At 42.2% G+C, this 27,983-nt stretch overlaps 1 protein-coding gene across 1 annotated transcript; it reads right to left on the reverse strand.

Moving 5' to 3' along the window:
- Positions 1-220: 220 nt before the first annotated feature.
- cavin2a (caveolae associated protein 2a) lies at positions 221-27,936 on the reverse strand. The gene is made up of 2 exons (XM_072685247.1): positions 27,044-27,936; positions 221-2,524 (listed from the first exon to the last, which is right to left on the reverse strand). Exons 1-2 carry the CDS (start codon positions 27,605-27,607, stop codon positions 1,649-1,651), a joined length of 1,440 nt encoding a protein of 479 aa, XP_072541348.1. The 5' UTR covers positions 27,608-27,936; the 3' UTR covers positions 221-1,648.
- Between the last annotated feature and the right edge of the window lie 47 nt (positions 27,937-27,983).

The raw sequence follows: 27,983 nt of genomic DNA on the forward strand, positions 1-27,983 counted from the left end.
AATGAGCTGATAAATGATACTAATGATCCATTACTACAGAACCTGTGTTTGTGGTAATTTATGACTGAGTATGTGTGCTTTCAGGCCCTTTCCTTTCAGACAGCTTGCATCAAAACATTGTTGCCATGGAGACAGGCACTAAATCCAATGGTTTCATTGACTCTCACTAAGATGTATTCTACAATAATAATAATAATAATCTTCATCAAACAAACAATACTTTCCAAACATGTGCTAGATGCTTTAATACATTTTATAAAACACCAAAATAACACCAACATTAGTTGCACATACAAAAGTGTCTGGGATATTTTGCAGACAGTAAAACCTGAACCCTGACAAACATCATGAGCTTACTGGCAAGTTCAGGAACTCGCTGAGATCCTTACAATCTTGTTAGTGTGATTCAGTTCACTCGCTTTCCTGAAAATGGCAGCTGAGTTTTGCACTCCCACTAAACACCATAATCATTTTTACAGTAATTTTTGTAGGAAATTTGATTACCTATTGGAGCACATTATGTTACAATCTGTTGAAAAGTAATACAAGGTCAAGAAAAAAAGCCTACATGCAAGCTATATACAGAAATTGGGATACAGCATTTACAGTAACACAGTGTTTCTCATCCCTGTCCTTCGGCCCCACCTTTTGCTCAAATCTAGCCACTAGTACACACATAATACACCTAATAGAGAACTCCACTGATTGTTCAAAACAGGGGCGTCATTAGACCCAATTAAAATGTTGCTCTGTCTCACTAAAATCACGGCAGTAAAAAGACAAATTTTGTAGGAAGAGCTACAGGACACACCACTGCAGGCACAACCTTTTCCACAAATCTCCCTGCCGTTAATGCCTTCAGTCAGAGCCAGTTTATTTAGATTTTTGCTAGTAAAAGGGTCATTGACAACAAAAGGTTGTGAATATGTGATATACAACATATTCAATACCATACAACAGTAAACTACTTATTTTAAAAGCCTGTCTGATCTACATAAAATGCACTTAAGTATGTAAAGACAAAAATCACAATTTCACATGTAGTTTTATGCCGTAAAGAAAATTTAATGCATGTATGTGACAGGTAAATTATTAATATGATAATAATGTTATTATTTGCATATTAGTATTATAGATCATTTTTATATAATTATTAACTAGTAATATTATTAAGCAAGCAGAAGGGTACAGCTGTGCCCCTCATATTTCTGTATGCCTCAGCACAACAAGTAGTCTAGAAACACCATGGGTTCACATTGCATAATTAAATTGATAAAACATAATTAATGTGATGTAATGTGAGATGGTATATTGTAGAGAAATCAGATTTCTTTCAAGTGTATTGGGAGCCGGGAATTGGCAAAAAATGTGACATCTGGTTGGCCTCAAAAACCAAATTGAGAAACACTGTGCTAACCGATAAAATGTGGCAGGACATTATTATATTCTATTTAGCTTAAGTGTAGTCACCCATTACCATATAAAAAAAACCCAGTTATGGAAAGTAAATGTCTTTTTTTTACAGATGAGTGGGTTATTCTTTTTAAACAGATGATCTCTTACATTATAAAATTACTTTCAACAGGTGAGTGGCTCTTTCAAGGCCTCCAGAACAGCTTGGGTACTAGTTGCACTATGCCTAGTAAATCTAAGAGGCTTGCTGGACAGCCACGGCAGCTGATGTAGGAGATGCAGGTGCAGGCCTGGACTCGTCCTCCTCTTCTTCTCCACCATTTTCATTACTGCCATCTTCATGATCATCCTCATCATCCTCATCCTGCTCCTGCAGCACCTCCTCCTCTGCAAGTGTAGCTGTAGGACCATTGTCAAGATCTCCATCTTCTGTGACAGATAGGCCACCATCTGCACTACCTGGGGTGGAGGTACTGGGTTCCTTCCCGTTAGCCTTTTCCTCTTCAACGTGAACCTCGGCCACTGGCAGCTGACCATCAAGCCCTTCCATGGTAGGTACCTCAACAGTGGTCAAGGAGGTTGGTGAAGCCTCAGGATGAGCAGCTTCTCCATCGCCATCCCGCACCTTCTTGACATTAAAGGTCATGGGTGAGATGCGGAAGGAAGAGCTCTTGGTGGTGGGACTCTTGGGATGGTTGGGTGTGAAGCTCTTCTTGATCTTCTCGCGCCTCTCAGGAGGCACAATCTTGTTGATCTTCTTCTCAATGCTGCTTCTTGAGAACGCCTTCTTCAGGCTGTCCACCTTCTTCAGACTGGAGCGCTTGAACTTGTCAGCACGTGAGCGCTCCAGACGGTCAGACCCCAGGCCCGGCAGGATGTCTTCCTCATGTGCTTCAGCCAGGGGCTCTATGCTGCCCTCCGCCGGAGGGCTGGCTGCTCCCTCGTCCTCATCGGAAGACAGGCTGATGGTCTGCAGGCCTTCATCGTGGGAGCGGTTGGTGTCCATGGCTGAAGCGGGTGGAGAAGCAGGTACCTCATCCAGGACAGAAGTGGAGGCAAGATCTGCTGTGGAATCCTTAGTTACCAATGTGGAGGCGATCTCATTGTCTTCCTGAAAGGTATTGACAAAAATAGTATCTACATTAGAGAACAAATTTAGACCAAAAAGACATTTGTAACCTTAGCACAGAAATTGGCCTATCACGATAATTATCTTAGCAACTTATCGTACGATATATAGACCTCAATCATTTTAGTTGATCTCGATTTTGCACATTGTATTTACTTGCACATTTTTCAGGAGAGGCGCTGATTTTAGCGCATGTTAACAGCAGATTAAGTGCTGCAGGTTTTCTCACCATTTATTCAAGTGATATGTAGGCATATGTAGCTTGTATTCAAATGCAGAACAGAAACCGTGGCAAGTGTGTGTCACCTCCATAGTAAAACTGTGAGCAGGCAGCATGTACCGTCAGCTACCAGCAGGGGGCCCAGCCAGCAAAGTATGAAAGCTGGTGGGGTTGGAGCAAAGAACTCCCCAGAATCCCCTGTGGTAATCAATGATGACCAGACCCACCTGGGTGGCATGGTATATATACACCCAGCCAAACACAATTCCCCGTCGCACCTTTGTAGAGGGGCGAACGGTAACAGTGGGTTTAAGTGAGAACAGTGAAGAAAAGCTGAAGTTAAAAGAGAAAACAGCTGAAGTTGAGGAAAGCTGAAGTTAAGAGAAAACAGTTTTAGATGTGAACAGCAAAAAGCTGAAGTGAAAAGAGAAAACAGTTTTAGATGTGAATAGCAAAAAACTGAAGTTAAAAGAGAAAAGCATTTGAGTTGTCTTTTGTTTGAGTAAACATCACTCCTGGTTTTTCCTTTGTTTGTTTTCCTGCCGTTTTTCTATTTATGACCAGTGTTTATTGCCACCTCTTGCAGCTGTGGTGGTGCAGTGGAAGTACACTGGGCTCCCATGACCAGGGTTGGGAGTTCAAGCCCAACAGTCACCAAGCACACACCATAAAAGGGGTAATTTCATTTAATAATAAAGCAAAAAGTTTAACTGCACTTGAGTCCAAACCCCACACCACACCGTAACAGAAAGGTGCGACCAACAATGGACTCAGCAGAGTTGGTGCCGATTAAGGAAGCCTTACAACATCAAGGCTCCGCCGCCATGAGCAACTGTTTTTGGCGACCACAGAGCAGTTGAACCAGCTGGTTACAGGCCAGGATGAGGCCTGCCCTGAGACCGCCGCACAGCCGGTCCCACTCCCTCCTCCTGAAGTAGCCACGGTTGGACATGAGACCCACTTGGTTACACCTGAGCGTTACACTGGGGAATCAGAAAAATGCAGAGGATTCCTGCTGCATTGCAGTCTCGCATTTGAGCAGCAACCTTCCCGGTTCCCCACAGAATGCTCCAAAGTGGCCTACATGGTGTCACTGCTCACAAACCAAGCTCTAGCATGGGCTACGGCCTTGTGGGAGCAGAACTCCCTTGACTGCCTCACTGCTCAGGCGTTTATTAAGGCGTTGCGTCAGACATTTTACCAGCCATTAGAGGGCAGAGATGCTGGCCCACGACTGCTAGACCTCACCCAAGGTGCACGCTCTGTAGCGGAATATGCTATAGACTTTCGCATTCTGGCAGCGGAGAGTGCTTGGGGTGAAGAGGCCTTGAGGCTGATCTTTCTGCGAGGTCTCAATGGCAAGATGAAGGACGAGCTACCCTCTACACTCTCCGACCTATATGACGTGTGCATCCGCCTGGACAACCGCATACGTCAGAGGACCAGAGAAAGAGGACGTAACCCTCGTGCCACAGGTTTTGGGCACCAGCAGCCAGTCAGTCCCACTTGGGAACCCCCACCACGGGAGGCTCCTGAGCCCATGCAACTGGGAGATGCCCGATTACCTGACCATCTACCACCCCGACCTGTCTCTGGGGACAGGTCTAAGACAGTCCTTTGAAAGTCGGGAAAACGGGAGGGTCTAACCCGAGCGGGGGACTCTGCCATAGACCATGTGGTATACCCCATCTCGGGACTACACCTCCAGGTTGCTCTAGCCTGGACCTCCCAACATAAATCGCTGACAGCCTTTGTGGATTCTGGGGCTGCAGGCAATTTTGTGGACAGCTCACTGGCTGCTAGTCTTGGCCTTCCTGTGGACCCCCTAGAATGCCCACTACCCGTCCATGCCATAGATGGGAGGATTGTGGGCTCTGGTCCTGTGACCCATCGCACCAAATAACACTGTGGATTGGGGCGCACACTGAGCAGGTGGAATTGTACTGTGCTGGGCTACCCCTGGTTGGAACTTCACAACCCACGAATAGATTGGGCAACCTGCTCAGTCTATGTGCTTGGGGGCCACATTGTCAGGGGGCCTGTCTGGGTCACAAGGAAGAACCCCCTCAGAGAGACAGGTCAGTCATTCCTCATCTGGACAGGGTTTCTGAGGTGTACTGGGATCTCTGTGCTGTGTTCTGTAAGGAGGAATCGCAAATCCTGCCACCTTATAGGCCTTACGACTGTGCCATAGATCTCCTACCGGGGACTACTCCCCCGAGGGGGCGCCTGTTTGCAATTTCTCCTCCGCCTCTCAAATAGTTGCTCCCCTCCGCTAAAACATTGAGGAGGACATAGTGCAAGCCCTCTGTCAGGAGCCCGACCCTGGGGGTGGTCCTCCTGGTTGGCAATATGTGCCCTCTGCAGTTCGCCAGGCGCTTCTGCAATGAGGACATTCCTCCCCATTTTCTGGCCACCCAGGTGCGGTCCGGACATTGGAGTTCCTGGACGCTTCTGGTGGCCAGGAATGGACAAGGACACACGTGCCTATATTGCCTCTTGTGAAGTGTGTACCAAAAACAAGGCACTCCGGTCCCGACCACCTGGCCTTTTACACCCATTGCCGACTCCAGCTTGTCCATGGTCCCATGTGTCCCTGGACTTGGTGACTGGTCTTCCACCATCCAAAAGCAACACGATTATAATGGTGGTCGTGGACCGTTTCTCCAAGGCATGCAAGTTTGTGGCATTGCCCAAACTCCCCTCGGCCCAAGAGACAGCAGAACTGCTGTTGCAGCACGTGGTGAGGGTGCACAGAATGCCTTGTGACCTAGTGTCTGATCGGGGACCTCAATTCGCCAGCCTGTTTTGGAGAGCTTTCTGCTGGTTGATGGGAGCCACAGTCAGCCTTACTTCAGGTTTCCACCCTGAATCGAATGGACAAGACTGAATCAACCAAGACCTTGGCCAGCTGCTCCGCTGCTTGACCGCAGGGAACCCAGCCTCTTGGGTGGATCAACTGCCCTGGGCGGAGTATGCTCACAACACGCTTTGGCACTCGTCCCTGGGTATGTCTCCCTTCGAGTGCCAATTTGGGTACTCTACTCCCTTGTTTGCAGTACAAGAGATGGAGGTGGGGGTTCCCTCTGCTGTGCAGCTTGTTCGTCGATGTCGTAGGACCTGGCGACCTCAAGGGCCAGAAAGCAGATTGCGGATCGCAAGAGGTGTCGTGCTCCACCTTTCTGTGTGGGTCAAAGGGTGTGGCTGTCCACCCGAGACCTCCCGCTGCAAGGTGTCTCGCACAAACTGTCCCCTAGGTACGTGGGGCCCTTCAAGATACTTCGGCGAGTGAACCCGGTCTCCTTCCGGCTGCAACTACCCCCGAATATGAATGTACATCCCACCTTCCATGTGTCCCGCCTGCGTCTGTTCGTATGTGGGGCCCCGGAACCTCGGGCCCGACCCCCTCCCCCACACATGGTGGGGGGTGCCCCAGTGTACACTGCCCGGCGTTTGCTGGACATGCATACGGTCCGGGTGGTACCCAGTACCTGGTTGACTGGGAGGGCTACGGGCCTGAGGAGCATTCTTGGGTTCCGGCACGCCAAATCCTGGATCCTACGCTGATCAGGGATTTCAGGCGTAGTCGTGCGGCTGGTTTGGAGCTGTCGGGTGCCGCCCCTATTTTATATTCCAATTGCAATGTTTTACTATTCTTAATAATTAACCGCTCACTACTCTTCATTATTCTGAAACCATATTTCTGATCAAATAGCACCCATTTGCCATACTAGTCAGAATCCGACTCCTATGTATGTGAACACTGGATAATATTCAGTCCCTATAAATTCAGGGGTCTGGGAGAGTGAGGTCATATTTAATGACATATTTTGGTCAACTGTCAGAAGAGTTATTCTTAGTATTATTAGTATTAGGGCTTGGACAGCAAGACAATATATTGTAATAAACGCTCAATTAAAAAAAAGTAATTCAAAGATAATTTTTCAATAATTTATATAAAAAAACATAAAATGCCATCTGGATGTTTGTTAGGAAAACATTTTAAAAGTTTAAAAGCTTGCAGGCAAAAACTGTGTATGTTTTCAAGTCTCAGACTCATTTGAATATTGTATTAAGAAAGCAGAACAGTGTGTAGTACTGCTGTGAGGAAGTGTGAGGTTTCACCCAGCCTTTTTTTCAGTACTGTAGTTAAATGTAAGAATTATTCAGCACAATTAGCAAGAAAGAAGCACTTCTAATCTGAGGGCATGAGTGTGTGCACTAGTTTAATTTAGTGGCCACGGGATACTTTTTTAACTCTTTACAAGGTGAATGAATGGGCCCTGTCATGACATGTCTAAATATTGCAAAAGATCAGTGTGGGCATTTCCATGGAAAGGCATTATTATGGCGCCAAAGTGAGATATAAGATTCCAAATCACTGCAAAATAAACTGGCCAGAAGGTTCACTAGCTGCACATCTATTATTCTATTCTTATTATTTTTTCATTTATTTTGAAGAGCATGCATGAATTTATTTCAATCTTGAACCGCCTTTCTTGATCCAGCTTACTAGTCTCCTCCAAATCTTGAAAAGCTGGTTAGCACAGCAGAATAATGCACAGAAACCTGTTACTGCATGCTCTCCCAGGAGTTAAGGAAGCTTCAGAAAACCATGTATTTACAACTTGACAGGAGAATAAGAGTAAGAGTGAAGTTCACAGTATTTCTGCAAAATATTTGCACAATTACTGTTGAGATGTAAAATAAGGATTTCCGAGTGTGGTGTTTTTTTTTTTTTTTTATGTGAAATGCTCCATTCTAGAAAGACCTTATGATTATGACAGATTTGCCTGATATTTAAGACATTTTGGCTTTGAATGTGCCACTTCCACCAGTTCCTCCTGGGGATCCCCATGCACTCCCAGGCCAGCTGGAAGAATATCATTACCAGGTCCTGGGTCTTCCCTGGATTCTTGCCCCAGTTGGTTTTGCCTGGTACACTTCTCAATGTGAAAGATATCACCTGGTATCCAAGCTTCTCGCCACAGAAGAGTGAACCCCGCCACCCAGCAGAAAAAAAAACATTTTGGCTGATTGTATTGGGGATACTCATTCTTTCGGTCATTACCCAAAGTTCCTGACAATAGGTGGGGGTAGGGACTTAGAATTCACTTGTTAATTGGAAGAGTTGCTTTATAGCTCAGCTCTGTTTTCACCACTGCAGTCTGGTATAGATCATCACATTATTGCAACCTTTTCACAAGACCTGCAGTTGATCTCACAATCCCTCACCCGTCACTTGTGAACAAGACCATGTGATACTTCTTATCTTTCTCTCTCTCTCTCTCTCTCTCACACACTCACTCACTCACTCACTCACTCACTCACACACACACACACACACACACACACACACACACACACATGTTATTTCTCACCTCCAGGTTAATACACAGAAATTGCATGTGAGGGCATATTCTGTGTTTAAGGGGTTAGGGTTAGTCCTCAGGGTGGGGAGGAGTAGTACGGGACCAGTCCCACCTGCTCACTTAAAGTAAGAAACCCTCTCACGGCACACACACACACAAACGGACACACATATACATAGACATGTATATACCTGTGTACACTAAGAACCCTTCATTACACCCTAGATTTATTTGCATTGGCCTAAAACTCCACCTTAAAGTGGAATTCCACTGTATTTAAAGCATCTGCATACATTGTGATGTGTAAATGTAATGTAAAAATATTCAGTCATATATAGCCATTTTATTACTATCCAAAATGACCAGTAAGACTTCTGAGCTTGTAAATATACAATCTTTCAAAATACATTATTTGGAGTCTGTTTTGTCATATATGGTCTAAAAACTGTGAACTGGGAAGTTTTTCTACAGCAGATCATTTTACATCAAACTATGCCATGTAATTACACAAATTGTGTGGAATTCCTCAATATTTGCATTTACACAGTTTTCATTCTGTGTTCACACAGTTTTCAAAAACTTTTCTTTAGTTTTGCACTTTCTGCAAATTTTGCTAACAAAGCTGTTCACCTCAAAAATGTGACAAAATTCAGACTTTAAAATGGCTGCTACTACATGCGTTTAGCTTTGTGACATACTTGTGACAACTTGTCTTACTGTGTCTAAAACAACATGAGCAAGTCATATTTAGATGACATGACCCTGACATGGTTCTGAGGTGAGAGTATGATGATTTAGAATGTAGTTAGCATAATGCCAACTAATGTGAATATGCTTATTTTGCTGGTTAATAACATTTTAGCCTCGCAGCTTCAGTGTAAAAGTAAATAAACAAACTTCAGACTTAAACAAGTCTTGATGAAAAATATTATTTAGGCCATCATGTAGGTGAACTTGCACATGCACAGATGAACATGTCCAACACTGGATTTTAAGGTGTTCTTGTCAGTGTACAGGGTAGGTATGTAATCTGACCTTTCTTGACAATGAGCTGCAAGTTCACAGACTATTGCTAGACCAAGGCATTGACTCCTTCCGGAACAAAGGAGAGAAGATTAACTGACTTTGACCATGGCCAGCAGCTGTCTTAGTGCATTTTATTTAATTATGTATGGGGCATTATTAAAAAAGCAGCCCAAGCACACCTGTGCAAATAACTCCAGGGGAAAGGATGTAGCAGATATTAGTTCAATTCAAAACAAGAATCAGTTACCCGCATTTACACAGCTGTATAACAATGACAGTAATATTAAAATGAAAACACAGAGGCAAAAAAAATGACTCTTGTTCATTTCTTTTTCTCTTGTGTCTCGTCATACAGCTGGTGCAAAAAGGCCAAAAACAAGAACACTGTCATTGTGGAGGAACGTCTGCACACATTCTTCTCCATTACTGTTGCATCACCGTGAAACCTCCAGGAGTTTTGTCATGTTGCAGCTGATTTACATTTTTTAAGGGTTTGGCATTCTCCTAGTCTTCTGTCATTCGTCAATGATACTGCTTCATACCTCCAGTGGAGAATCCAACATTCGCATTAATGCATCCATCCTTGAGAAACTCCTACCGTGTACCTTGTTGCTGTACAATTAGACACTGCAGCTCATCTGTTTGTGTTACCCACCCTCTAGCCCTTCATCATTGGTCAGATTTTGACCACAGAGCTGCTCTTGGCTTGAAGAATTTGGCTGGTGGAGCACTTTTAACCTAGCAGTAGTGATACTGACGTGTAAAACCCCAGCAACACTGCTGTACCTGTCCGCGTTACTGCTGTGCTGAGAACAGACTAACACCTGAATAATAACTGGTCAGCAGCAGTTCTGTGGTCAGAAACTATCTAATGATGTATGGGGTAGAGTGTGGCTGACAAATTGTGCAGTAACAGGGCTACAGTTTGTAATTGTATGCCTTTATAGTGGAACTAAAAGGTAAAACAGTAAAAATATGGAAAGACAAAGTACTGTGCAAAAGTCCCCTCTTTAATTTACACATTCTATAGGAGATATTTGCTGCTGCAGAGCAATGGACTGACCAGAGCCCAGACCTCAACATTTTTGGGATGGCTTGGATGGTAAGGAGTAAAAAATGCTCCAGGTTCTAAGACTGAAGTTCGGAGGGGTGGAAAATGTCCTGCAGATGTCTGCAGAAATACTAAAAGTGAGTCTCCTTTACAGAATAGAAGCTCTAATGAAAAAAAGGTGGAAACAATAAACACTCAAACATCTGATATTCTATAGGTGATAGGTGTTGAGGCTTGTGAATAAATACCTTGTACTGACCTGCAGTTTTGGCTGAAAATTAAATAAAAAAGACTGGTCTCTGACTTTTGCACAGTGCTAAAGATTGGGAGGTTTTGAGTTTTAAGGACCTTTATGAGCGTCTCTATGTGCAACGCGATGTAACATTCCCTCGGGGCTCCATTCCGGTCCAAACCAGCTTTCTGGGTTAACCAGTTTTTCTTCACCGCCGCTGGCTTTGCCACACAGAGACACTCCCCAGACTCTGAGACAACAAGAAACCAAAACCTGATCTGACGCTTGGCAGAGCTTGACTGTTTTGTGACTTATAAAGGGCTTTTTCTTTCTTAGTTTCGTTGTTCAGACTCAGTGGCCTGTAGACGCAGTGTCACCCACATGCAACAGGAAAATACCAGAATATGTTGTTAATAAATGGCAACAGAAGAATGAAAATACACTGTAAACCATTCACAATGGACAGGTATTCAGATCCACTGAGATTCAGGCATTTGTCATTAAAGAATAGCACAATGGTCCTCACATGTTAAAGGACCGCATACCTTTGCTCAATAGGAAAGACTGTTGTCCTTTTTCCTGTCCATGTTCACTCCAGAGAGAGAGAATAAGAATGGAAAGACAAATACAGATAGAAAATAGGAAAAAGTGAGCAAGAAAAAGACAAAAAAAGAGGGTGCGCAAAAGAGCGAAACAGAAAGAGAGAGATATAGGGTCTGTTTACACCTGGTATTAAGAAGTGTTCTGTATTTGCTTTACTTCCTGTAAACAGCTCATTAAAATTGCCTTGCTCTGGGAGACTGTAGCTGCGTTCCAAAGCCTAGGCTGCATGCACAGAAGGCTGTTCCAAGGTGAAGACTCCATCATATACAGCCTGGAAGTGGAGCCTACATTCTGATTTTAAGGACACAACTGATGTATCCTTCCCGGCCCTTGGTTACCAACAGTTCTCTGCGCACATACAACGTGAAGGAAAAAAATCACCATGAAAATGACAAAAACACTGCCTCCGGAGCAGAGCTCTTCTACAACGTGGTGGAACAATAGATGGGAACAAACACTGTAGTACTGCTCTCACCTACTGGTAAACATGAGCGTAAGCATGCATATGTGCACACACACAGCGAGTGAACGAGAGAATGGACACTTTTAATTAATGAATGCATTTAGCTACTTTAAGTTGCTCTGATATCTGACAAATATGTGCAAATGCATACACACACACACACACACACACACACACACACACAGACACACAGAAAGCTAATGCGTGGGCTTGAGGGGTGTAAATCCCTACAGCATTGAGCTGTGGAGCAGTGGATCTGTGTTCTCTGGAATGGTGGTGCTCTGTCCAAAACTTTTGGGACAAGTCAGGGAGTTGGGGATGACTTTACTAATGCTCTTGTCACTAAATACAATCGAATCCTCACAGCAATGCTTTAGAGTCTAGTAGAAAGCCTTCACTGGACAGTAGACATCGTTTTTCCAACAAAAGCAGGATGAACTATTTTTAAATACCCTTGATTTCAGAAGAAGGGAGCAGATGTCCCAACATTTTTGTCCATATAGTGTACATATAGTAAATAGTGTCAGGAGCCAATGTTAAACATATCAGTTTTACTTAAAGAGGTTGCACTGACCGAATATCAAGTAAACTCTAACTGTAATTCACCGAAACATCACGACTGCCCCAGTTTTACTCAGGTGCACGCAGCATTGCTTGAGAGCTAATTTACACAGACAGCACTGCTGCTTTTGCTTTTTTGAGCATGGTTTCTCCATCAATCACTCTCTAGTTGCCAATAGCAACAGACAAAACTGTTATTAAGTTGATCCTAACTGAATGTATTAATTCACCAACTCTGTGCACATCAGTAACCTTACTCTTATATCCAGTTGAGTGTACAATAGACTTTAATGTACAATGGGCACTCTTGTGTCTCACAGTCCGTCCTCTAAAATGGTAATAAATCAAGGCTGCCATTTATTCTTTGACCTTTCACTAAATACACAACAGGATGTGAGGCTTTGAGGCAGACCAATGAGGGAGAGAGTGAGCATGAGTAAAAGGGAGAGGGAGAGAGAAAGAGAGACAGTGTGTCTTTGAAAACATTGTGTCACATGTTCGTACCCCTGTTTTAATGTGTAATCGGAGCCCAGATAATTAATGCGCCCTATTGTGAGCCCCAGACTTATTAGAGTGGAAACATCACATAGAAGCATGCATGTGCATGTATTTGGTCTTTTGTGGGGACTGGTGCCCCTAGTATGATGAAAAACACAAGCATTTTGTTGTTGTGGGGGACATATGGTTGCATGTACAAAAAACACTTCCCACTTCACTTCACACTCCCTCCGCAACTGCAGCTTTTATTAGATGAGGTAACGATTAGGGTCTGGTTAATTACATATACTCATATAGAAGAACCTGGAGACACCCCATTAATGCAGGAATACACAAAAACAGCAGAAAAGGGAAAAGTGCAGGAAAGAAGCAAAGGAAAACTTACAAGCACTGAAAGACAATCTAGGACCAAATCACTCGAACAAAGGAAGGCCCACAGGAAGGCCACATTGAGGGAACATGAACATCTGTGTTTGTCCATAAGGAATAACATTTTTGACTTAATGACTTTGACTTTTATATCTGAAGGCCACTTATTTAGAGATGCTAGGTTAAAGCTAAAAAGCAATTTAGTATAACAGCATGACTAGACTTTATTATATAAACTTTTAAGCTATTTAATCTGCATCATGTCCGGCTTTGTAGTACTTTTGCTGTTTCACTAAATGGCAACGCATGCTGTACTGAGATAAACGTGGTTCAGTTATTCAGTTTGACTGCCCAATCGTCCAACTGTGTGGCGATGTTTATTTTTTGTTCATAGACTAGTCAGATTGATCTGCCTGAGATTGGTGACAGTTTAGGCCCAGTGTTTGTTAGCAATGTTAGCCTAACGTGCCCTTCTATGAGCAGATGTCAACTATTTCACTCAACTATTCCTTTGAAACTGTTCATTTAAGAATATTCCTTTAGGTACATTTAATGTAGAGCTTTGCACACAAGTTTTACCTGCATAGACCTACACTACACAATAGAACAACCATCATTGTTTTTTATAGCATAAACATTTTTAACATTTTGACATTTGAAATTTAAATCTAGCAGTTTTTCTTTACCTTGTGTCCATTGGATGTTATGAAAGTTTGGAGTTTTGGAGCTTTTTGTGTCTTTATATAAAACATTTAAATATGAATGACCATCAGCTACCAGCAACCAACTCCAAGAACGGTCACATTCCTGTTTTCTGTCTGATTTTTATCACCTTGCCTTTATACTTCCAGCTATACTACACAGGCCCAGGTGTTCCCATCCTTAAAGTTTGTGTAGCCATTTTTAGGGTGTACTCTAGAGGATGAAATCAGTGAAAGACAATTATTTGATTCTAACCTAACCTGTAACTCTTAAACCGTCTGGAAATGAAAGTTATAGATTTAAACATAAGTGGTTCCATAAATGAAGCTTATACATAATGTTTTGGAATGAAACTTTGTTTGCGTGTGTACCACAACCCGCAATTTGCCTCATGCAAATTTGGTAATAAATCGACCTCCACTAGAACAAATGTCAACCGGTAACATTTTTTGGTGTATACGCTGTTTGTTTTCAGCATTTTCCAAAGAGCAGAAAGCAGTAACTCTCAGTTTTATAAGCCTGCATAGTTCAGTAGTTGTAGCATTATATACAGAAGCTGTTATTCAACATAGAGTTCAGTCTACTAGTAATTAGACAGTGGCACTCTTTAAATCAGGTACACTATGTGGACAAAGGTATTAGGACACCTCTTAATCATTGAATTCAGGTGTTTTATTCAGTCCCATTGCCACAGGTTTATAAAACCAAACACCTAGCCACACAGTCTGCCTTCACACGCATTAGTGAACAAATAGGTTGTTCCAAAATAGCTGACAATCCCAGCGTGGCACTGTAATAGGAGCCACTGCTGCAACAAGAAGTCAGTTTCAGCAAGAAATTTCTTCCCTAGACATTCCACCATCAACTGTGAGTGGTATTATTGAAAATTGGAAGTGTTTAGGAACCACAGCAACTCAGCCATGGAGTGACAGACCACAAGTTAAAGAGTGGGACTGCCAAGTTCTGAGGTTCTTTGACTATAACCACTAATAGTAAAATAAGAAATAAGAGTTTTTTACTAAATGTGCTTTAGCAAATAATGACAAATCAAAGAAATGGTTCTAATTTATGATAGAACAACCTCTTATATATGGTTCTTTAAAATGGTTAAATATTGCACCAAAATGGGTTTCACAGTTGTTTCACAGTTGTGGTAAAGAACCCTTTTTAGCACTATACAGACCTTTTTTGTGCTATGAACCAAACCATGTGTTGAAATGGTCTTTGCATTGTCGTGTCCAAATGCTCAATTTAAAGATGAATTTGTACACAGATACACTAAATAAAGTTTTCATGCAAAGTGATTTCTATAGAATATATAAACCATATTCCGTAATCAGGATCATCCTTAATCAACTTCGTAAAAAGTAATTCTACGACATGCCATTTGGACATCAAATCTATCAAATATAAAGCTGAGCAGTTGTATGATTGTGTAGTTTGCCCCATTCCCTGCTTTCTCAGTGTCATATCACATGTGCTCATCCTGAGAAAACAGAGCAGCGAATGTCTCTTCCCACGGACATTTGACTTGGAAAGCATCGCAGCTTTATCTGCATGTACTTTGATTAACCATGGAGGCTCATCCCTCATGTGTATCTACGCAAGTACGTGTGTTTAGCTCTTTGTGAGGACCAAATGTCCTCAAGAAAATGGAACATTCCCATTTTTGTGTTGTAGACACTGGTAAGGTAGAGAAATGCTTTTTTTAAAAACAGAAATTGTAGTTTTTATTGCGGTTGTTGAGGTTAAGGTTGGATTTGGTGGAGCACAGCAGCATTCACATATACTCATACAGAAGGCTGTAGAAACCACCCACAAAGACAGGAATCCAGCTGCAGATGGCATAATACTACTTCTTTCTTGATCTTTAATCATAATAAACATTAAAACCTTGGACACGGATGATATTTATACAGTTTTTATTTATTTGTCAGTATTATACAAACCCTTTAGCTTAAAATAATGTACACGAACACTGTAAATATGAAATTTATATGTTAGATAATTGACAATAAGATTTTTGTTTACTTTTGTCTGTTAACAAAAGATGTTGATATCCAGCAAACCTGGCAACTATCAGATAAGTTTGATTAGGTTTGTTTGAGGAGGAAAATCACCAACTGTGCTAGACACTAGCCCTCCGGCATCATAGTTTAGGGACAACTCAGACAATGTCATTTAAAATGTGAGGCAAGCCAGGTCTTGTGCTTAAAAGCAAAACTGTGCTTTCTATCTAATTAAGCTAATCTTGCTCCAATCAGCAAACAAAACACACCCATCACCCAAAGTGCCATGTTGACTGCACAAACACAATCTTTATGGCCATAAGAAGAGAACCTTACCTGCAAGCTCATCATAAAGCTCAGCATTTAAGATATAGAACATCTAGACAAGACAGATGAGTTGGCAGTGGCACTGGCAATATTGTAGGTGTAGAGAAGAAAGACCAGCATGTTCTGGATATGAATATCAAGCCATGCAAACCAAGCAGCAAAGAAGAAAGCTTTTATAACAGGAATGGCCTTTGCAGTCCCCGGACCTGAATTTTACTTGAGAGAATTTGAAATGGCGTCTTCTGAATGCTGCTTAACACCCCTGATCTACAGCAATAGGGCTGTTTATAAGAGTGGATAGTACACCCCCGTTTACTCCCATTGCAATGTTTTAAAGCCAAAATGGAAGCTGCCATCTTGTTTGTGCCTGTGTAGTAGAGGACATTGGAGCCAGAGCAGAGATGAAAGGTGAAGCTGTGTGACCACAGTCTGTGGCAAGCCCTCAGACTGTCCCTATACTGGCAGCAAGCACAGTGCCTAAACTTGACTTTTTCATTAGAAATGAGAAAACGTGATTACCACACAATGACTGCTCAATAAACTTTTCTATGTAAAGTCTCTCATCTCTTTACCAGACTAATTTAAAGTTTTCAGAATTTACAGAACACAACTATTAATTCAATTCACTTTTCTTTTTGTCCAGTACACAGTTATATGGTTATATGGCTATGGTTCAACTAACTAATTGTTTATGTGCTTGGATTTGAGTTCTAGTGCAGTCCTGATTCCTCTAATCAGATACTCCTGAAGGCTTGATAAGGTCAATCAGCCATGTTAAGGTACTCCTTAACATGGCTGATTGACCTTATCAAGCCTTTAGGATAGAAACTTGTGCAGAAACTTGTGCAGTTTATTGAGCAGTCATTGTGTGGTAATCACGTTTTCTCATTTCTAATGAAAAAGTCAAGTTTAGGCACTGTGCTTGCTGCCAGTATAGGGACAGTCTGAGGGCTTGCCACTTAAATAGGTCAACACTTAAATACTGCTCAATGTCAGGGTCTGTTGTCAACAAAGCATGAAGGCTTTTTCAGTATAATAAATAATACTACAGTAATAGTTCAGTAATAGTAGCACTCCAAACCAAGGGAATATTCAGGAAGAAATGTATTTGGTTAAACTAAATGTCAATATACATACCAATCAGCCACAACATTGAGACAACTGACAGCTGGTATATACCATTGATTATCACATTGGAAGCAGGAAAAATGGGCAAGTGTAAGAATATGAGCCACTTTAACAAGAGCCAAACTGTACAGGCTAGACGACTGGAGAGTCAGAACAGGTCTTGAGGATTGTTCCCAGTACACAATGGTCAATAACTACCGAATGTTTGTAATAAAGGACAACCGGTCATGGTTATGAGCATCCAAGGATCCATGGAGTTAAAGGATCTGGTGCTAATACCTCGGTACCTCGAAACCACAATACACCTTTAGAGGTCTTTTATAGTAAATGCCTCGATGATCAGAGCTGTTTTGGCGACACAGTGGGGACATTTGCTGAATTATTTTTGGATCTGAACTTTTCACCCGACAAAGATGAGAAAAGGTTCAATAAAACAAAAACATGTTATTGTAATAATATGAAACATAGCACCGGTGACAGGAAGGAAGGAAGTATCCCTCGATGTGGCTGAATAAACTGTGAGGACTGCTTTGTGAGCCAAGGTGATATTCTAACACCCCAGGCCTGATCTGGAATTTGGGGTATATATAGGATGCACAACAAACCCCCAAACAAATGCACATCCACAGGCGCAGCACATAAAAATGTGCTCGCTCACCCATAGCCTTCTCTTGATGGATGGATAGAAGTTCAGAGAATTGCTGGCCTCTATCCCAGGCGAGAGAACGTGGAGAAGCGCGGCCAGTTGGCCAGAACACGCAGTTCGGAGAGATATTGGGCTGTCTCCGAGTGCTAGCAATTTCTTTTCACTGCGGGTTTTAGCTGTGGCTGCCCCGGCCGAAAGGACTGTGGATACTGTTTACACACTGCAGTTCAGGACTTGTGCTTAATTCCTCTCTGGGAAAATTCCCCATAAGGTTTAACCAAATTTGTTCTGTGAAAGAAGTTTTTAATTTTACAGGCATAAATCTATTTTCTTTAGAGCACTTAGCCCTTTAAAGCTCTGTTAATCCACCTTTATTCCTAGGGCATAGAAAGGCCTGAGGGTTCCCTATTGAGTTTTAGCCCAGCAGGAATACTCTGGATTTCCACGCCTACCTCAGATGCTGCTCATGATGCTTAACCAGATGTCCCACCTCCACTGGAAGTACAGTCAATCTCCTGCATAGCAGGAATACTATAGAGTATCTGGAAAATAAGTTCTTTTTGAGCAAGCGAGTGAGGGAGTCGGATAGTTAATGACAGCGAAAGAGAGAAGCGAGAGAGTGACACAAAATGACAGCATACTGACGTGTCTGTCTTTATGCTAGGTAACAATCAGTTTTCTCTGTGGGTGGTATTTATAGCTAACCTCGCTCTCTGTGTCCATACGTTCAGTATAGTGTCCTGCATCAGTTTTTGCAGGGTAAGAGCAAAAGCACCTTTAGCACTTTTTATGGGTTTCTCTGGAAGTGGTGTTCCAGTTACCAACACATTCATTCACATACTGCAAAGCCATAGTCAACCTTTAAGCCCATGTCTGAAAAGACAAAGGAACGCCCTAGCTTTAAGGGGGAAAAGGTTTGGGCTCCCTCTCCTTAACAGCACTTTACTTGCAGGCCGATCTTGGCTTGCTGCCTGCATTAAGCACATGATGAGTCATGCCAGCGAAGATAATTATACCGCCTCACACAAAGTCAACACCTGCATGCTTCTGACTGTCCACCTCCATTGATGGATCAAGAGCAAACATGTGTCCTTCAGGTTCATTCTTTTCTGACCCTTCAAAAAAACCCTAACAGTCAAAAGGTCCAGGGGCCGTAGTTAAACCAAACCAGCCGTAACCCAACAACGGAGGGCAGTAAGTTGACTGAGCCTTAATTAAAACTCCACACTACAGGCTTTTGACCACTTGTTGTCCGCAGAAGCTGGTAATGGGCTCAGGCAAACCTAGACCCATGTGCATTGCTTATACTGTTTCATAGCTTGGCTATTTAGTTCTAGCTTGAGTGGATGATGAGTTTGCAGGTCTTTAGAATTGCCCTAACTTTTCCACTCATACGGTGCCCCTGTATATAAGCTCCCCAGACAAAAAGAAATTCACCTTGCATGTTTAAGGTGGTAATAACTTCAGGCTTCTGCAAATGGTGGTGCAAGAGGATGATCGGGCGACAGGATTTATGGATTGCAAAGAGGTGGTACAGTGCAGGGAATGTCTCGTTTGATGTGTGAAAAATGGGTTGCAAAGCAGTCTACATAAAGGTCTTGTCATAATTGTAGCTGAAAGACAAAACTGACGGGATCTTTGCAAATTCAGCTACTTCCTTCGCACTATGGCTCTCATTTACACTATGGTCTGGAGTATTAATGGTAACTTGGTCTTCTCTTTGCTGCAGTAATAGTCTTATCTCCCTTAGAAAGGCTTTGCACTAGAGGAGTTCTAGCATTGCAGCATATCCCAAAGGTATTGGATGGAGTTCCATCACTCCAGAGAATGTAGTTCCAGTAAACTACAGCCCAATCTTCTATTATCACCCGATCCTAAAATTCTCTGAACATGTAACTGAGATTCGCATAGAAACATCTTTATGCTTGAATTAACTCCAAATCTCACAAATTGGCAATGCGTTCAGTCCCTCAGTAAATAATGATTAATACTGTTACTGTAGAACCCCGGATTAATAATCCATCACTGAATAAATATAGAACAGCTGAACACAATGTACTTTAGGGACAGAGACAGAGTGGGAGTGATTTAATGAACCTGAATCAGTAAACTGAGATTGAACAGTGAGAAGCTGTTTTCTCATCCATCAGTTTGTTTTTCCGTCGTTTCCTCTCCTGCCCTCGGCACTCTGGCAGGCCGCTCTGCTATCTGTCTCTCTGCTCACTGCTGTTGTAGTCTTCCTCAGCGTCATGCTCTTCTCAGTACTGCTCTCCCTCCTTTAAAGTGCCTTTCTTTAAAGTTTGCTTAAAAGCTTCTTTTTACCCTCATCTATAGCTGTATCTGTTTCATATAAACATATACTTATATATTTCATATTTTTCTCTCTCTCTCTCTCGCATGCTCTTTCTCACTCTTGGCCTCTCAGGGGACGAGACCTCCCTCGCTTCTGAGCTCTGGGAGAGAGATAGGAACGATAACAATGAGAAGAAGGCCAGCAGAAACATACTGCCGAGTGTGTAGGAATGAAGGCATGTGTCTTTAACCTTCTCTCACTGGACAGCCCTTACTTGTCCAAGCTGCATTTTTGGGCAACCACTGCATAACTGTCAAACTGACAGCCAGTTTTCATCTTAGTATCAAAATAAAAGAAGTCAGGCGCATGAAAAGTGGTGTTTTCTCTCTTCTTTCATTCAATCCTACTGAACTTACTACATCATCTGATATACACTTGATCCACTGATATACACCTGATATACTTGGCCACTTTATTACAAACCCCAACTCACTGATGCACAGTTTGTAAACTTGGAGTGTTTCCCCCTCAGTTTGGTTTGTTTTCACACAGAAAAAATCCAAACACCAAAAGATGCCACAACAAACCCAGTAAGAATTTCATAAATTCATTCATTAAACTCATGAATTGCTCTTAATTCCATCAGTTATGTGTGCATGGAGCTCATCTTTTGATGCTTAATTTATATTCATCTTTTAGTTCATGGTGGGGGTCCAGCGAAGTTAGTTGATTTTCCTGCTCTAACACACCAGCTGAACCTGGCGAGCTTAATTAATGAGCGAGTTGAATCAGGTGTTTTTTGGCACCTTGTGGACAAGTGAACAGTTTGTGGAAACACACAAATAAAATGGCTATTGAGTATAGATTAATTGATGGTTAATAGCAGAAGGTTCTTAAAAAGCAACTATATATATTTAATCTACATTTTCTAAACATGGTCTGTGTAGCACTTTGTTAAAACAAGTGATTTTCCAACAAAATACATTTTTATGGTCATATTAAGTGTTATATTTTTTTGCTATATCAAGCCTGGTTAGTGCTTAATGGAGTGGCCCACTGAACTAAGGCACTATTTTCATGACCCAATGATCGCTGGTTCGAACCCCAGGACATGCTGCCTGCCATCAGCAGCCAGTGCCTAAACCTAAACCATGCAAATCTTTTCATCTGTCTTTTTCATTCATACAAGTAAAAAAAACTCAAATGCTTTAAAGAATGTCTTTTGTAGTAAAACAGAATGAACTTGTACTTCAGGAGGAACATTTTTGTTCGCCACTTGAATGTGTTTTGTTTGCTCAGCCCGTGTGTTATTGCACAAAGTGATTAGATTGAATATGTTTTGGTAAAGCCTGTCTGGCTGCTGTCACAAACACACCCTTCCAATAGGACGTCCCATAAACAGAGGCTATCGGGGGATTTCCTATTTGTAGCAACCCCCCGCCCACACACATACACACACACTCCTGTAGAAGCATGGACGTTCCCACAATTCACATCTCTCAGAGAAGAATTGTCAGGAATCTAGATTATGAAGGGCTACAAACAGTGGAGCACAAATATGCACTCAACAAGAAACAGACATGCTGGTTTTGACCAGCAATCCGATTGGCTATTTGTATATAATCATGGGTAAGGATGTTCTTAGACATGAAGTGTATCCCATATTTGCTTTATTATTATATTATTAAGTATTGGTTGGCTATGGTATCTGTGGAGAAAGAGCCAAGTAAGATCTCTTATTGGTTATACCTTCTGGACCTGGACTGAAGACCTTATATATTTCCCACGCAATTAGATAGTACAAGGAATTAAGGAATCAACCAATCATAATTTTATATTCAATGAGTATGACCATTTTAATCAGCTTTAGCTTAACACCAACATGCTATCACAAACCCCAAAGCAGAAATAAGCATTATTGTAGAGATGTGGTTTAGCTTTTACAGTCACTGTTCACTGATGGACAGGGGCGCCCATGGAGGGGGGCATGTTTAAAGGGCCTGTGACTGACCGGGGCCCTAAAACATGTATTAACTGAGTATTTTGACAGAATTTTTAGAGCTGTGGGGTCTACTGTAATATGTTTTCATGGGGCCCAAAATGGCAGCACCCCTGCTGATGAATAAGAGGAGGGATGAAGCCTTAGGACATAGAGTGATAGACCAGTGTATCTTACTGTCACGGACCTGTAGCCAAAACACTTTAACATCTTTGCAAATTGTTCTAAAAATACAAGCAAGCAGTTCTTCACCGGAATAAACCTGCTGCGGCTGAAATCAGCAGTGGGGAAAAAACACCCACCGGAAGCGTAAAAGAAGAGCCAAGCTGGAAACAGGCCGGTCAGTTTAGGGCACAGGATGAGCACTGGAGCACAAACAAAAACAAACATGGCCCCAAACGGGCCGTAATTAAAGTCCCCTTTACTGGTGCTCATTAGCAACTGTTAAGGCTCGTTAGAGATCGTTAGGGGAAAAGGTTGAGGGGGAAGATGCAGCCAAGCGATGTGGCCCATCACTCCACACACAAGTACACACATACACACAGGCACATATTGGCCCCCCCTCCGTATATTCCGAGCCTTCTTACCATCTTCCACCTCGGGTAGCATACACAGTGCACTAAGTGTTCAGAACCACGTTGATGAGGAAGGATACACGTCTCACCAGACTGTCCTCAGCCACAAAACAGTAAAGATAAGTCACATGTTTAAGCCACGTTTAAGCTCAGTACATTGAGCCCACGGATTCCACACATTGGTATCTTGTAGAAAAGCCTTTTTTCACTTTGCCATGGGTAACATAGACATGCACACAGCACCAGCCTGCGACAGATTTAAGCAATCTTCTTTTCTTTTGGGCCAGCTACCGTGACAGCTGAGGGCAACATAATTGTGCCCCCCACGACCAAAACTGATGACCTAGAGTGACGTTTTTTAATTTCTGTCCCATATAAGAAATTTTGCAGATCTACTGGGGTAATGCTCAACTAATGAGAGTACAAAAGTGTAATAAGAAATGTAACAATAGTTTAAAATCCTGATCATTTATTCATTTATTTCATACAAACCATAGTAAGACACCAGTATTCCCATAGGTGAACATGACTGAACTTTTGAACATGTTCGGTGGCACAATATCCTACATCAGACTAGGCTTAATGCTTGTCTGGGAAATGCTGCTCTTGTTCAAACAGGCTAAGCTAAGTGGCTAGAGAGCCATGGCATTAGACTGTAAACCTCATGCGACATTCACAATTCTGATTAAATAAAGTTAATTTGGCAAAGTTTAATTAAGGTGATTAAAATTAGTAGTAGGAGTAGTAGTAATGAAGCATCAGTGGTAAGGTAAGAGATTTTAAAGACGTTCTCCACATGCCAACAAATTCTTTGTAAAGAGGCTGTGTTTGGTTAGAGTCGACTCTTTTGGTTGTTTGTTAAAATGACAGAACAGATATGACAAGAGTGAAGAAAAACAGTGAAATGTGGTAAAGCAATGCAATCTACAATCAGCAAAGCAAACCACAAAAGTAAATGTATGCAGCCAAGCTAGTGCAAAAATAAATCTCTATTTCCTACTGTTTCCTACAAGAGCACTGTGGTTACTGTGGCATGTAAAACCAGGATAAGCAACTAAATTGCAGCACAGAACTTGTGTCCATTTCCAATTATAGCTTCACAGGAGAGGAAATGAACGCTTCTGTCTCTCAGCCACACCTGGTGCGACACTGTAAGCGTGGCAGAGTGTGCGCAAGCCACCATTTTGCTATGTGTGCACCAGCCATGTGTGCTAAAGGGAGACACACCCCACAGATAACAGCTTCGACTGACACGATCACATGCAAAGCAACATCTGGGGATACACTATAATTGCCTTTGTGAAGGCTGTACACTGTAGAGATGTTAACTAGAAGTCTGTTGTGAGCTGTTAACGTCTAACGGCAGCTTTTGTCATCGCACTGAGTAGGCTCACACGTTTGTTCACGCGTTTGCGGGATGACATTGTGCAGACTTTTCAGGTGCAAGTATACAACTTCAGCAGCACTGCTAGCTGGGGATGATCAGCTTATCTGTTGATAGCTAACAGCTTTGGTAATTAGCACCAACTCTGTTGGGCTCTCTGTGAAAAAAGAAATCATTAATAAAGCATTCTATGTTTTAATCTGAGGTAGTATTATATAAAACAAATCTAAACAGTAAAACTGATCAATATTGAAATACCTGCACTAATGTGGTAGTTTCACTGTTTTACTACCAGTGAAAGATTCTGAAAGATTGAAGCTTATTTATTTTGGTTATGAAATGTTAGCAATCATTATAATTATATTAACCTTTTTAAAAGATGGCTATTGACATGTGGTTAAAAGAACACAGTATTGTGACTAGCACGCTAGCTTGTGGCTATCATATTAGCCTGCAGGTAGAGCATTATATTGAAAATAAATATATTTGATATTTAGAAAGCTGATTGTTCTATCCCAGTTAGAAATTGTTGGTTAGTAGAACAAAATGTGAACCTTCTGAACAAACTGTCAAGTTTTCTGTACATTCTGTGCATATTTATTTATTTATTGATTGATTTATTTATTTAGAATTAATTAATTTATTATCACAATGAGTAGGTTGTTCTTTTTTTAATCAGTGTAAATTCAGAAAATGTTCTATTCTATGTTTAAATAAATAATGGTCTGGCAAACCTTTTATGACACATTCAATACATATTATTTATCAGTAGTTATGGATCAGTTTCTTACAGTTTTTTTTACTGTATTATATTTTATTGCTGAATGTCCCTACATGTTTTCTGCTAACTGGGAATAAGCTGAAAAAGGAAATATATTATTGTAACAAATGAATGTAAATATTGCTGTATTTAAGAATATATCGAATTATGAAGTTGGTTGGCATTGGTTGGTTATTCTTAATACTAGGCTTCCTCAAATTGGAAATGGTTAACTAATCCTTAGCTAATACAATGAATTTCTATTGATTATAATATTAGTATTTTAAATAAATACATCTTGTGCAGATACATTTTCTCAAATGTTTGCAAAGTACTGTACATGCATAAGGATATTGTGTTTTTGAATTGACAGAGCCTTTTTTCTTAGTTGTTTTATTAATTTATAAGTGATGAATATTTAAGTTGCTGATTTAACACAAAACAGTGGGCCAACAATGAACAACTCATGTTTGGTCAAAAAGAACTTGACTTTTGGTGGCTAATTAGGGGTACTAACAATAGTGAATGTGTACAATTAAAACAGCTGCTGTTTCCCTCATCTAGTCAATGTCATGCTGGTATAAAATGTTACTGTTATCACCCAACCACCTCTAATCAGAGTAAAGTAAGTTTGAGCACATGGAACGGCCATGCCTTAGTTAGCAAACAGTTTCAACTGAAATCACACAATGGAGCTTGTTTGTCTTTGGGGTTTATTTGGCTTGATAAATATGCTGCCATGCAAGCTTTTTGCAGAAGCATTGTGAAACCCATTATCTAACTATCAGAAAGGCTCGTTCATCTCCATGTAATTCCCAACTTTTCTTGCAAAACCAGGAACTGTTCAGAAATTCAAATAATCTAGCCAAAACCCTTGGGACATCCCCTGCTCCTACATGTCTACACAAGCTCTGACGCTAATGTGGCTTAATGGATGCAGTTGACTCTAGAAACTCTAGAACTCTACCTGCCCGCATAGATCCACACAGGAATTCATAGGAGCCAGGGGTGCTAAACTATGATCAACCCCACCCTTTTCTCCACTACTTCTGAACTGAATGCTCACGGTTTATGCACTTATGCAGGGTACCTTAAAGGTATGACCACATTAGGGACCCTTTGAATGAAGTTAAATGCTATGGTGCAAAACAGACCAGTGGAAAAGCATTGCAGAATACTACACTTTCACATTAAAGGTCCACAGTTGTCTGTGAACAGGGATCCCAATCAGTCATGTCACAGTATCTTGTGGCTGCCTGACGTGCAGACTGTAATTCTTGATTTTATCATCTATTGCTTATGTTTGCTATCTCTGAAGAGTGACAAGTGACATGATAAAACATTTAGGGTCACATTCTCTGTAAGAGTGATGACTCCAGCTCTGCATAGGGCGATGTCGCTGCCAAAAAGTCCTTTTCCCTCCCAAACAGAGTTGTGAGCCCTGTTTTTCTGCATGCTCCCACAAGTAAAGGATTCTCCATGCTAGGGCGCTAATCAGCTAGTGGCTTGCTTTGGGGCAATCAGATAAGAAAAGAAGGCCTGAAAAGCACAGCTGCTTAAGTCAACACAACCCACCCTTTAGCTTAACCAACCGGCGAGTGAACTCCAGTCAGCATAATCGAGTTTCCTGAATGCGTATAATAGTGCAGGCTGAACACACAATGCACCTCTCCTTAGGACCACAAAGATTAGCAAACCAAAACATGCCGGGCGGCTGCTGAGCTGGTTGAGCCAGCACACTTTGTCGGCCGTTGCTGTGAGGACACTGAGTGACGGCGGCAACATCAGTTGGAGGAAGAAAGTCGGTTGTTGCTCTGTAAACACACTGTAGCTATTCATTATTTTGCGGAAAGCAAAGATGAAGGATGTGAGAACCGCAGTGGGACTCGTTTTGTTGGCTTCACAATCTGACACATTTTTTTTGGCATCTCTAAGCACCTGCATGGGCTCAGAACTCAAAAACCTTCTCACCACCTGCTGTTGTTCACAGGCACAGTCACCATTTTTTGACCACTGACCATGCATGAACATTCTGATTGCCTCATATAACTTTTTAACCCAGGTAAAGGTAATAGTGTGTACTTTTGATTGCATTTACTTTTGGTGAGCTAACACAGTTTGTTAAACACTTAGTAAATCAGGTTAATTAGAGAAGGTAAATCTGGTCCAGATGAAGGACTTCTAGGATCAGGACTGGTCACCCAATGGTATAAATGATTCTAGACCAGAGCTGGACATAATTTCTGTATATTCTCCAAGGAACAGTCCTTCTCGACAGCTTACCTGAAAGATGAGGACCTTGAAGTGGTTCCTCTTGAGCAGGTGGGCATGGTTGGCTTCCAACCTCTTCACCTGGTTGCCCTGCCGCTCCAGGCGCTCTCGAACCTCTTTGATATAGCCGCCAGTCTTGCGTGACCGCTCCAGCAGTTTGGCCACGCCATTGGCCGTGGTTGAGTGGCTTTTGGCCAGACGAGCAACATCGCCCTGAACCCCACGCACGGTGCCCTCCAGCTCAGCCTGGCGCCTCTCCATGCGCCGCTGGTTGTCCTGCACCGCCTCAACCATTGCCACCAGCTTGTCCAGCAGGGCCACCACTGTGATGGCGCTCACCTGACTCCCAGAGCTTGTGGGGCTTGTCGGAGTCTTGGTCCCCAGACGAGGCAGGGTGTGGGAAGGAGACGATGGGGTCGAGCTGGGGTTGAAACCAGGAACCAGGATGTCCTGACCTTCTTGGGGGTCCGAGGCATCCACCACAAGACTGGTGGTGGAAGGGTCAGAGTTTTCTGGTCCAGGCAGGGAAGCTGCAGCTGCAGCACTGCGGTCAGCATGACCTGAATCTTCACCCATCCTGAAGGATCTAATCAAAGTGTGGTTTGGAGGTTTGGGGGGTTCTAAAGAGGTGTCCTCAGAAAAGGTTCTTATGTAAAGGTCTTTTTTTATTCTAATGTCAAGTTCTTCTGAAGGTTGCGTCGAGGGACCTAAAAAGGCTACTTCTGTAAAGATTCTTGATGAAAGTTGTGGATAAAGGTCTGATGGCTTCTTCAGCGTCTTCTAAATGTTGTATTCAGGGTCTAAGCAGGTGTCCACTGCAGTAAGATGGAGGTACGCTGGTTCCTGGAGGACAAAACCTGTTTGCTCGTATTTCAGTTTGTCCTGTCACATGGACACACTTTCTCTGCCTCCTGTGTCTCTCTGACACAACATTCCTGACACTCCACTTAAA

The sequence above is a fragment of the Salminus brasiliensis genome, chromosome 8, assembly GCF_030463535.1.
Source record: "Salminus brasiliensis chromosome 8, fSalBra1.hap2, whole genome shotgun sequence".
Classification (NCBI taxonomy): Eukaryota; Metazoa; Chordata; class Actinopteri; order Characiformes; family Bryconidae; genus Salminus; species Salminus brasiliensis.